Source organism: Musca vetustissima, unplaced genomic scaffold, assembly GCF_032173495.1.
Source record: "Musca vetustissima isolate MV318-11 ecotype Yass unplaced genomic scaffold, APGP_CSIRO_Mvet_v1 utg66250, whole genome shotgun sequence".
NCBI lineage: Eukaryota > Metazoa > Arthropoda > Insecta > Diptera > Muscidae > Musca > Musca vetustissima.
The window spans coordinates 59,540-71,827 of record NW_026885843.1 but is presented as its reverse complement, the minus strand read 5'-3'; the positions used below and the strand labels follow the sequence as shown (position 1 = coordinate 71,827).

The following is a 12,288-nucleotide window of genomic DNA, read 5'->3' as shown; positions in this document are numbered from 1 at the left end:
GTTTTGGCACTTGACATCAAAATGTTGTGTTGGATATTCACAACATAACAATTTTAATGGAGATTCTAATTATAATAGTTTTTAATAAATTAATTTTATAAATATGATTTTTGAATGTCGGAAAGCATGGGTTTGTTAATGAAATATTTGATACTTTTAGGGACAATAAGTTCTGAATTTTTGTAAGAATATGTTTGGCAAGGAGTGAGTGTCGTGAGGGCTTTGCTGGCAGGAGGGGCACCTGTTTAGTGTTTCGGAGACAATGCGCTCTCGATACGAGTTCAGAACATTGCTGTATCCGGACCTTAATTGTGCTGGAATTGGATACCATCACTATAGCGCCTGAAGTCCTGACAGGTGTGTCGCGGAGTGTGATGGTTGGATGACATGGCAGATCGCATGTCATCAGGAACTGTCTAGTCAACAACACATTATGTTGCTTGACTGACAGCATCATGGTCTTCTCATGGAGGTGATCGATGCTCGTTATGGGGACACAACCGGTTGCTATTCGGAGTGCATTATTTTGAGTCGTTTGCAAGGATCTCCATTGTGAGTCGCTAAGGAAAGAAGTCCAGACTGGGGCAACGTTACCAACGTTTTTTTATCCTTGTCCCAGGAGGTCGCAGCCAAAGCTTTCAGAACTTTAGTCCTAGCTTTCACCTTCTTGTTAATGTAATTGGAATGCGAGGAGAAATGAAGAGGGTTATCGAAAGCCATCTGTTCAAAATGCTTTGAACAGAAATTTAATTTGTCAGCTCTTTTTGCCAGTCGTCAGCATGTTCAAAATACTTTGAACAGAATTTTGTATTGCAGCAGATTTGATCGTTGGAGTGTTTTAAGATAAGAGTCTAAAATCCCACACGCAACGTTGATAAGGCTGTTGTTGTTGGTATTGAGATTTTATGACGCACACTATGGGAAAACTCTCCACAGATCAAATTCTATTTTTACAACAAATAGTTTATTGATAAGTATTTTGTATTTGAGGCTAAGCAAGAGTTCTTTAAGTAGAACCTAAGGATAAATAGTTTAAAATAAAATTAGTGTCTTAAAAACACTCAAATAGAACGGTCGGTGCACCGTGTCTTCTTATTTCTTATACAGACGAGCTGCGGCTGTCTGTATATTTTTTATCACCATCCCAAAGGATTTTCGGATTATACACGTTGGGGATGCGCCTACCTTCAATGGAAATGTCTCCAATTTAGATTTTTGGCCACCGAACTCAACGAAGGCCTGTCGCCCTTGGTACTCCAGGTGTATAAAATGTTGTCGAAATCGTTTCTGATTTAGGTACATACTTAGCTGACTTGTGAAAGAACATTTGATCCATAAGCCGAGATTAAAAAAAGATTTCCAGGCGCGACGGTATTGTGTGCAGCCTTTCCAATTTAAAAGACCCTTTTCCGAAATATTTGATCTTCTCATGGTTCATTCGACTGCGATATGGCGCGTCAAAGCAGATCGGCCCATAGATCTTTCTTTTAATTTTTCTCTCGAACACTCCAAGAGCTGCCTCATCGAACAAAACATAAAAGTTCGGTGTACAATTTACATCAAATCGAATGAAAAAATATATGGAAGCTATATCTAAATGTACAGATTTCAATAATAGAAATAAGTCTCCTTCCCATCGCATATAAAGCTATCCAGCGTACTATGTGAACGACTGAAGCCAATGGTCAATGACATAATTGGACCATACCAATGCCGCTTCAGACCTAGATTTTCACTCTCCGCCAGATCCTGGAAAAGACCCACGAAAACACATCAACATATTCCAACTATTCGTCGTCGTACAAAGCCGCATTCGACAGCCCTTTCCGTTCAGAGGTGCTAAATTAATACAACTATTTAGGATTACTTTAAGTGGAACAAGGTCAGCAGTTAAAGTTGAATTGGGAAGGAGTCTGTCAAAGTGGGTCTGGTGTGAAGAGCATGGCTGAGCCACAGGCGGAATTACACCCACCAGCGCACTAGCACCGCAGTGCTGTACCAATCGTAGAGCATGCAGAAGACACACTCTCCCCCTTGGTGAGGGTCGAAACCACAACCCCCGCGAAGCTCCCCAGGGGGGCACAGGCTGAATCAACAGATTCAGGGGCACCTGACACTCGCGGTACGGATAACCTATGATCAGACTCGAGACCGAAGTCTCTCCGAGTTTGACGCAAGTCCGGGCAGGTACCCCAATACAAAAAGGACGGCACAATACACTTACCACGTTTCCGCAGCAAAACCACAAGCGGCGAGCAGAACACCGCCACTAGTAGCAACAACGATGTAACACAACAACCCAGAGGAACGCGCAACGGACACCACAACACAAACATTTCACGAAACTGTCCTCACGGACAGCCTTCAGGACATCTACATGAGTGACCACCTCCACTAAGTGCTGTCCTTTTCCTAAATGTTTCACGACCAAAACTACTTAAACAACTAAAGGTCCGATCGTCTTCAAGAGCCCTACTGAAATCCCACCCCGTCCCTCCATTCGCTAAATCTCTAATGTCTTCGTAGTAACAGCATTCCGTCAGTATATGCTTCCAGTCCTCAGTCATCCCGCACCCACATAAATCCGTCTGGGACAAGCCTATTTTATGCAGAAACGCCCCGTCAGTAAGAAATCAGTACTTAACCCGAGCTGTGCTAGCGTGGCCATATGGTCACACTCATAATACGATCAATAAATCATCTAAAAACCCTGTACCCGAGCAGTGCTAGCGTGAACATACGGCCACAGATCAAAAATTGATACTGTCGATTATAGTGATAAGAAAAAAGGATACAAATCAAATTTTTTAATTCAGTGGCCACAATCTAGAGACCACGGTGAAAGTTTCCTCCCACAATTCGAAAAAAATAATTACAGTACTATTCAGGTTAAGCCGAAGCGAAAGTCTGGCCGGACCACTACGAACGTTGCGTCACGAATAAATTCGTACGTCACCCTCCCATTGTCACTGTCCGTCCTCCACCTTTCAACAACACACTCCCGAAGAATAGTGCTGTACCGCCTTATATCCCCATCCGCCAGATCAGAAGGCCTGAGTCAATCATCCTCACCCAACAGCAAACCACGCTTAGGCTTATACTTGATAGCCCTCAAGATCAAGCGGCGCCAAGCAGCAGTTGCAACGCCTCTGTGCCACACACTAACAAACATACTAACATGACGACCCGCTGACACGAAAGGAGCTTCTTCTGCCCTAAGACAGATGAGGCAGTTCTATGCCATAAAGGTGCACCGTAAGTTGCACAGAACGCCTACTTAAGTCCCAATCAATCCGCAAAACATGCTTGATAGTCCCAACGAATGTTGTCAGCTTCTCCCGCAACCGATCGATGTACGGCAAGAAATTCATCCGCTTGGACACCGTTATTACAAGATACTTAACAGTACTCGAATACCTTACGTCCAGTAGATTCGGACCAACTGTGGAACTTGAGAACAACAGATGCTACAATAGTCTAAGTAAGCAATTCAGAAACAAAGCCACCACTCGCCAGACCAAACTCACACTCTACAAGACACTGATACTACCCGTGCTGTTGTATGGATCTGAAGCATAGGTACGTGCGCAAGCAGATGAGGCAGCTCTTGAAGTGCTTGAGAGAAAAAATCTCCGGAAGATCTATGAGCCGATCTGCGCCGACGGTGAATATCTTTATTCGTGGCTTTATTTAATCGTATGGCGCTCTCACATAAAAATCTTAGAACAACTTATTTGCTATTTTTTTACTGTAAATTCTAATTATTATCATTAAATCAACATTCAAATACACACATGTCTACATATCGTATGTATGTATGTAAATAGTTAACACATTACCAACCATTATTTCACATAACACTTTTAAAAAGTAATACAAGTTCCATAAAAAAACAAAAGAACACAACAGAATTATGAAGCATTCCAACATTCGATTCTATGCACTGGCATTGTCTGTCCGCCTGTCTATTCAAAGTGGTCACGTAGACCACCGGCCAATGAAATCGAATTTGCTTGGGAAGTTGGGGGGGTTGAGCATTTGAAAATCGAGATTTGTTAATGATCCAAAATGTTTTGTGGTCTTTTTTCAAACCGAAATCATTTAACAGTTCTTTTTCGTGTCTCATTTGTTTTCACCGTCTTGTGGTTTATATGCAAACAAAAAAAAACTAAGAAAAGGAATTAACTTCCCTATCTCTTTCGGCATATCGCTTTGGCAATTCATTAACATTTTATTGGTTTTACTTAAAAGCTATTGAAATTATTGTTGTTTTTTTTTTATTCTTCTGGTTAGTTAGTGGTGATAATAACACGAATTAAATGCAATTTACATTCATAACAAAATTTTGCGATTTCTTGATGTGGAAACCAGAATATAACAACGACAGCAACAATAAGTTCAAATCACGTTTTTTTAGAATATCGTTTTTTTTTTTTCTTTACTGTGCTCTCAATATTTTTTTTGATTTAGAACCACGAAACCGGGTCAAGGTGGCCCAAGGCCAAAATAATTAATGGAGTTAAATGAAAAAAATTTATTACCTATATATTTAGAAACAAAGACCTATGTCAGGCGGGGTCAAATATATTCTAAATTTCTTATTGTAATCTGCAATAATGTATTTGTTTATATACATACTTAACTGGCTTGTGACTGAACTTTCCATTCTCACAACATGACCTAGCCATCGAAGTCGCTGTAGCTCAATACGTCTAACAATGTCGATGTCCGAGAATAGCTGGTACAACTCATGGTTCATTCGACGGAGATATTCACCGTCAACGCAGATCGGCCCATAGATCTTTCGGAGAATTTTTCTCTCAAACACTCCATGAACTATCTCATCTGCTTGCGAAAGTACCCATGTTTCAGATCCGTATAACAGAACGGGTAGTATCAGCGTCTTGTAGAGTGTGAGTTTGGTCTGGCGGGAGGTGGCCTTGCTTTTGAGTTGTTTGCTTAGACCATCCTGATGTCATTAGTTTTATTTAATGCGGTACCAAGGTATATCAAAACTTTGACCACCTCGAAGCTGTAGTTCTCAAGTTCCACAGTTGGTCCGAGTCTACTGGACGTCTTGCGCGTTGATACCATCAGCATGGTCTTCTCGCCGTTTACTGCCAGAACCACTTTGGCAGACTCCTCCTCAATTTGCTGAAAGGAGGCTGTTAACGCTCTCAATGTTCGACCCATTATGTCGATATTATCGGCGTAGGCGAGTAACATGTGTTGTTTGGTGTACAGAGTGCCATCTCTGTTCACTTTTGCCTCTGGTATGACCTTTTACAGCAGGATGTTAAAAAGGTCACACGACAAACTATAACCTTGTCTGAATCCTCGTTCGGTATTAAAGAGCTCCGAGAGGTCCTTTCCAACTTTAACTGCTGATATTGTGCCTGTTAAAGTTATCCTACATAGCCGAATTAATTTTGCAGGAATGACAAACGCAGACATGGCTTTATACACCTCTGAACAGATAGGGCTGTCGAATGCAGCTTCATATCCGACGAATAGGTGGAATGTGTCGATGTATTTATCCTGGGTTTTTGGATTCGGCGCAGGGTGAAAATGGTGGATTTGCCAGGTCTGAAGCCGCATTGGTATGGTCCAATAATGTCATTCACACAGTAGTTCACACAGTACGCTGGATATCACTTTATATGCAATAGGAAGGAGACTTATTCCTCTATAATTGGCACATATCTTGTCTCCTTTTTCGTGCACGGGACATAGGATGCTGATGTTCCAATAATTGGGCATGCATTCTTCTAGCCAAATTGTACTAATCAGCTGGTGCATGCTCCTTACCAGCATCTGACCACCAGTCTGGAATAGTTCGGCTTGTAACCCATCGGCACCTGCTGCTTTGTTATTCTTCAGCCGATTGATTGCTATTCTGACTACATCTTGGCTAGGTGGCATACACTATATACCGTCATCTATTATTGGTTCTGGGGTATACACTTCACTGCTACTATTTGATACCAGAAGTTTTTCAAAATAGTCCTTCCAGATCCTCAGCACGCTGTCTATATCTGTCACCAGGTTTCCTTCTTTATCTCTACAGGTGGATGTGCCTGCACCAAAACCTTCGGTTTGGTGTTTTACCCGTTGGCAGAATTTTCGGACTTCATTCTGACTCCTGTACATCTCGATTTGCTCACTCTCACGTTTTTCTCGTTCTTTCTTCTTTTTGCTGAAAATAGGTTTCTCCTCTCTCCTTTTCTCCCGATAGTTCTCCATCGCATCGTCACGTCATTCGAATATTGCGCCGTATACGCTCTCTTCAAGTGGAGGAGGAACCACCACAATTCACGTTGGAGGATGTTGCAAGTGCCATCAGAAACCCGAAATCATCCAAGGCACTTGCATCTCCATGGTGATGTTGAAACAGCTTTATGAGCCAGGAGTAGAGTACCTTACTAAAGTCATCAACTTGTCGATAGCCACCCTAGTAGTTCCAGATGCATGGAAAATGGGAATGGTGGTCCCGCTACTTAAGCCAGCAAAGGTGAGTCATACAGGCCGATCTCACTTTTGTCGCCAGTAGCTAAGACACTTGAGGCGGAAGGACTCAACCAGAACAGTTCGTGTAACAAGACAGTCATGGTGGTCTATCAAAGGCATTTGATACCGTCAGTCACGCCAAGCTGTTTCAGGAAAGTTTGAAACATTAGATCGTGAACTGTATTCAAAGACATGGATTAGAAGGTCCGTAGAGTTAAACAGGGAGTTTCCCAAGGAGGGGTAATATCTCCGGAACTGTTTAACCTCTACCTCTCTGGAATTCCACGCCCACCGGACGGCATACATATGCAGGTGATTGTACGATTATGGCGTCAGGGCCAAAATTGATGACAATTGCGAGAGGGTGATCCACTATCTGGAGGATATCGCAGACTTTTTCCCGTCGAGGAATATGGAAATATCTGCCACTAAGTCAACGGCCACACTGTTTACCACATGGACAGCGGAGATGCGGCTATCTTTGAATGTGCAGGTTGAGGGGTCCACAATTCCGAACACCAATTACCCCAAAGTCACAAAGTCTTTACAAGTCGTCCGCCCATGCTACAGCTATTTGCGATAAAGTCAGGAGCAGAAGCAAGGTTCTCAAGTCGCTAGCCGGCAGCACTTGGGGAAGCTGACAAGATTTCTTAACAAGATTTCTTTGTCAACAATAGGCCGGTCTTTGGTAAACTATGCTGCACCAGTGTGGTCCGCTAACGGCAGTGCAACGCAGTGCAAAATCTTCAATCCTGCCAGAATGCCGGCCTGAGGATTGCAATAGGGTGTCTCCTCATAACTCCAATAGACCACTTACATAAGGAGACGAAGATCCTTCCTGTGCGTCAACCCAACAAGTTCTTGTCGATGCAATACCTGCTTTGGTGTTATAGGAATAACCATCGAAATCGTTACCTAATGGATAGGCATGTCAGGAAGGATCTCCATGATCTGGAGAGAGAGAGGTCTAAGTGTACAAAAGGGAGCCTCTCTATCAACAGGCCTATCAAGCAGAATTGAATCGTATTAACACGGATGAAGTTCAGGAAGCAATTCGAGAACATCGTGTGAATATCATCCTCGGAGATCACCTGCCTATGATAGCTGCAGAAGAGCAGCAGCTACCTCGACATACCAGAGTGGTTTTGGCACAACTAAGATCTGGATGGTGTAGCCGCCGCAATTCATATTGGGCACGATTTGATGGAGAGGTCGTCAATATCTGCCCGGCATGTGGTAATGGACCACATGACACGCTATACCTATTCAATTTCCCAGCCAAACCCACTCACCTAACCTTCTCTTTGGACTCAACCGATACAGGTCGCAACCTTCCTGAACTTGGACTTAGAAGCAGAACCGGATTAAGGAGAATAAGAAGAAATACAAGGCAGTACAAGCTGCTACAACAACAACTCTCCTATAACCAAAAGAATCGTAAACATTTTTTTTGTCACTAAGGTGGAAAATGTGGCTAAAAACTTTAAAATACACAGAACATTAAGCAATTTCTTTAAATGGGATAGATAGGTAAAAAAATGGACCTATACTAAATCATCCTCCAAAAACCTCAAATATTAAATTACAGCCGCTTAAAAAATGCGGAAATCAGATCAGCGTCTTTATATGAGAGGCCAAATACAACCAATTCGGTAGGAAATTCGGCTATATGGAGTCAAAGTCAGAACATGGAACATGCTACTCGCTAAGAATCCTACTTCGTTTTCGAAATTTGCCTAAAAACTTCAAACCCACTTATTTTTCACCCTCTAAAAAACGACTAGTGACATTTAATGAGTAAAGTCTTTAAACTCCCGAAAACAGGGTGGAACTTTCATTAATCATATTCTGCACTTGTGTGCCATCCTGCAAAAACCAGAATTGCCACGCCCATATCGGAAATTGCTTACCAAGATTTGGTTTTTTACATCCAAAGAACGCAGAATGTCAAATTACATAAATTCCGATTGAAAAATACGGCTAGAAATTTCCAAATGCCTCTAATAATCCAAAAATATATGTTAAGAGTCACTTAGGTGAGAAAATGCAACTAAAATTAAATCGAAAAAAATCGTAAGAATACTTTCCCTGCAAGTTACAGCTACTTCGTTGAGAAAATTTGCCTATAACCTTCAACATACAACAAAAACGAGAGTCTATATATAAGGGTTATACCTAAACGGGGGCAAACTTTGGAAAATGTCTGCAACTACCGTCGATTTCCACAACGGGATATATTCGGATATAGGTGATGACCATTTATAAGTAAGGTCATTCTCTTCTACGTGAAATGACTCCTTTTCCAAAACTGCAAAAAAATAAACTATTTAAATTGTACTTCCTTTCTAGAGGAAAATTAGGTTAGGTTTGGGGATATCCAGTCACTTATGTGGCTGCAGCACTCTGACACCGTCAGGTCCATTGTGATCATCCACGAAAAGAAAAGATATAAGGAGATATCTATAGGGGAGATAAAGAGAGATGAGAAGCTTACAATAAAGTATAAGAAGGTAAGTTTGAAATAGTATCGATGGCTAGAGATCAGACAGAAGATATATTACTTGTCAAGGTAGCACTTTCCCAACCACTTTAGGTTTCTAATTATGCTGTAGATTAGAGCAGGTTCAGTTGTTGAGAAGAAGCTAAGACTAGGTGGAAAATGACCACCCACTAGTCTGTGCCGAATGTAAGCCAGGGCAGGGCAGTGACACAGCAGATGCTCAATTGTCTCTGTCTCCTACTCGTCAACGCAGAGTCTACAGTAATCAATTGCATCATGATCCCGTTTACTAGTAAAGGCCTTGATATTGCAATGACCAGTAATGATTCCTGTCAGCTTTGCTCAGGTTCAACAGTGAGTGTGTCCTTTTGATAGACAGAGTCGGCCAAATAGATCTTGATACATTGCACCTATATCCGTTGTGTCATATTGGATCTGTCTGTATAGAAGGCCAGACCGTCCAGAGGAGGGTTACTTCGGTTCCAGTCGTCTCTATTAGGAATAACGACATCTACATCATCAAATCTCAGGACTGGTGATATATAGTCGCTTAGTTTTACGCGTTGGTCCATTGTCATACCTGACTCGTTCAAGATACAATGATGCCCAATGGTACACCTTCGCTAGAGGTTTTGTTCATGTAGCTTTAGGGCGCTACGTGCGGTCTGATACTTAATGCTGAGGCCCAGAGGCTTAAAGTTCAGCATGTAAGAGCTCGAATGTTGCGAATTATTCCGAAGACAGCAGGTAAACAAATTATGATGTACGTAGCGAAATTATAACCAAATGACCAGTTTTTGTCACGGAAACTATACCAAGTATCCTAGGAGTGTTAATGCATGTATCTGCAAACAAATTCAAAGCTCTACCATAGATATTTCGATCTCTATCGTAATTTCAACAGTCAGACGGATCAACGAATCATTTTATACTTACATTGAATTTGTACTCCACCTCATGGTATAGAAATCATCGTTTATTACTCTGACAATTGTGAATAAATATATTTTAAAATATCCCAGATTTATATAATTTATTTATGTAAAATTTCAAATTAACTTTTAACAAATTTATTATTCTTCGACGTTTACGTTACGTCCCCAGCACTAACTGCATTGTATTTGTTAACGGCGTCGACGTCCGACGACATTCATTGTGTTTACTGTACAACATGACAACTCTGTGTCAAATGATGGTGCAAGTCAATTTTCATGCTCCGCCAAACAGCTGATTAACATTTGGATCCCCTGCGCTATATTGCCACAAATTCTAGAAATATACGGAATTTTCCGAAACTACCCCCAAATTGTATACAAAAATCAAATAAATAAACCACAAACTTACAAGCGTAGTTATTTTCATTCATCAAGACAGTTGATAAACAACAAAAAACACAAAGAAAACATGGAACGCTGTTACAACAGAGGCTGTGGACAAGAATACGACCCGGAGAAAAACAATGATGGTAAGTGGAAAAGATAACCGTTAAAAAAATAACCGGGAAGATTAATAAATGTAAATGTTATTTAATGAAATTATTAATGTTGTGATGGAAACATAGAATAATAAACAATTGATTAATGCGTCATATCCACTAGAAGGACATTTATTTTACCCATGGTCTAGAAAATTCTATGACTCATTGTGTATTTTCTATTTTTTTGATTTCAGAATCATGTCGCCATCATCCTGGTGCTCCATTTTTCCATGACGCCTATAAGGGTTGGTCATGTTGTAACAAGAAATCCGTAGACTTCACCGAATTTCTAAGCATTAAAGGCTGTACCTTGTCCAAACATTCAAATATTAAACCACCAGAGCCGGAGAAACCTAAAAAAGAAGAGAATGACGACAAAGATGTAGTAGTAGAAATTCGGGCACCCATCAGAGAATCATTACCCAGGCCACCAGTGGAAACTGCAATGACACCCATTACGGCTACCGTTGCTCCAGCCTTAAAGGATCTCATTGACAATCTAGTGGCCAAGGATCCCGCCAAGGCCGAGGCCAATGGTACAGAGTAAGTTTTCGTGGAACAAGTCAAATTTAGGGGTAAGTTTTCGTGGAACAAGTCAAATTTCATTTTGAGACTGTTTAGGTTTTTTATTTTATGTCGGCCACCTGGTCTGATTGAATATCGTTGTTTTTCAAATCCAAATCCTGATTTTTAAGTCCAAATTTCGGGAAACATAAACTTCCGCGAGAAAAAAAATGTTGTTATCAGGGCCATATATATAAATTTCAAAATGATCCGCTACCGTACCTTAAAATTGAGTTAAGACATTTTCTTCATTTCTTAAAAATGAACGAACCCCACGCACTTATTATGACACTTTTTTTTTTTTTTTTTTTTTTTTTTGTAGTGAAATTGCCATTGGTACCAGTTGTAAAAATTCTGGTTGCACATATTCCTACACTGGTACATCTACCGATTTTGGTGAGTGTCAGTATCATTCGGGTGTCCCCGTATTTCATGAAGGCATGAAGTACTGGTCTTGCTGTCAGCGTAAAACTACCGACTTTGCTGTATTTATGGCACAACAAGGTTGCGTCAATGGCCAGCATAAATGGGTTAAGGACAATGATGATAAACGTGTTGTGCAATGTCGTTATGATTGGCATCAAACAGCCACAAATGTCATAGTATCCATTTACGCCAAGAAATATCATTATGCCAAGAGTACGGTAGAAGTGAATCCTATACGTTTACATGCCATTCTGGTATTTCCCGACCAGGAGAATGCCAAATTTGAATTGGATCTGGAGTTGAGAGGGGTAAGTAGGGCAATCAAACCACAATTAAATAAAGAACTAAAAATTAAATGATTTCCTTTTCCCTTTTAGATTATTGATGTCGAGAAAACCACTGCCCACATGTATGGCACGAAACTGGAAATCACCATGCCCAAAGCTGAACCTGGTTCCTGGGCCAAATTGGATTTCCCCCGTGAAAAATTACCCCCACCAGTTAAACCAGGCCAAGCTGTACCTCAAAAAACAAACACATCAGGAGGAGACTCCGATGATGATTTTAATTTGGATGATATTGAATCGGTCTCCCACGGTGTAACGTTAACAGAGCTGGCATCCAAGAAACCCGATCTGGACTGATTCCGTTATAAAATAAATGCACCACTTTCTCGCCCCAAAAAAACATCGTCATATTTAAAATTTGTTTGTACAATTCCTGTGTATTTCTTTCTCATAATATTTCACATCCCCTTATATGTTAAGGTTTAGTGTATTTCCTTTTTAATTGCATTTCTATTAAGCCAAGCCAT

At 40.9% G+C, this 12,288-nt stretch overlaps 1 protein-coding gene across 1 annotated transcript; it reads left to right on the top strand.

The window, feature by feature from the left end:
- The first annotated feature begins 10,397 nt into the window (after positions 1-10,397).
- Positions 10,398-12,118, top strand: LOC133333147 (cysteine and histidine-rich domain-containing protein morgana). The gene is made up of 4 exons (XM_061541480.1): positions 10,398-10,472; positions 10,679-11,027; positions 11,371-11,782; positions 11,852-12,118. Exons 1-4 carry the CDS (start codon positions 10,412-10,414, stop codon positions 12,116-12,118), a joined length of 1,089 nt encoding a protein of 362 aa, XP_061397464.1. The 5' UTR covers positions 10,398-10,411.
- The last annotated feature ends 170 nt before the right edge of the window (positions 12,119-12,288 follow it).

Bases quoted from the DNA above. Each gene is read 5' to 3' on its own strand.
- LOC133333147 (XM_061541480.1), top strand. From the start codon at position 10,412: ATGGAACGCTGTTACAACAGAGGCTGTGGACAAGAATACGACCCGGAG. The intron at 11,028-11,370 runs GTAAGTTTTCGT...TTTTTTTTGTAG, and splicing joins GCCGAGGCCAATGGTACAGA to TGAAATTGCCATTGGTACCA. The intron at 11,783-11,851 runs GTAAGTAGGGCA...TTTCCCTTTTAG, and splicing joins TGGATCTGGAGTTGAGAGGG to ATTATTGATGTCGAGAAAAC.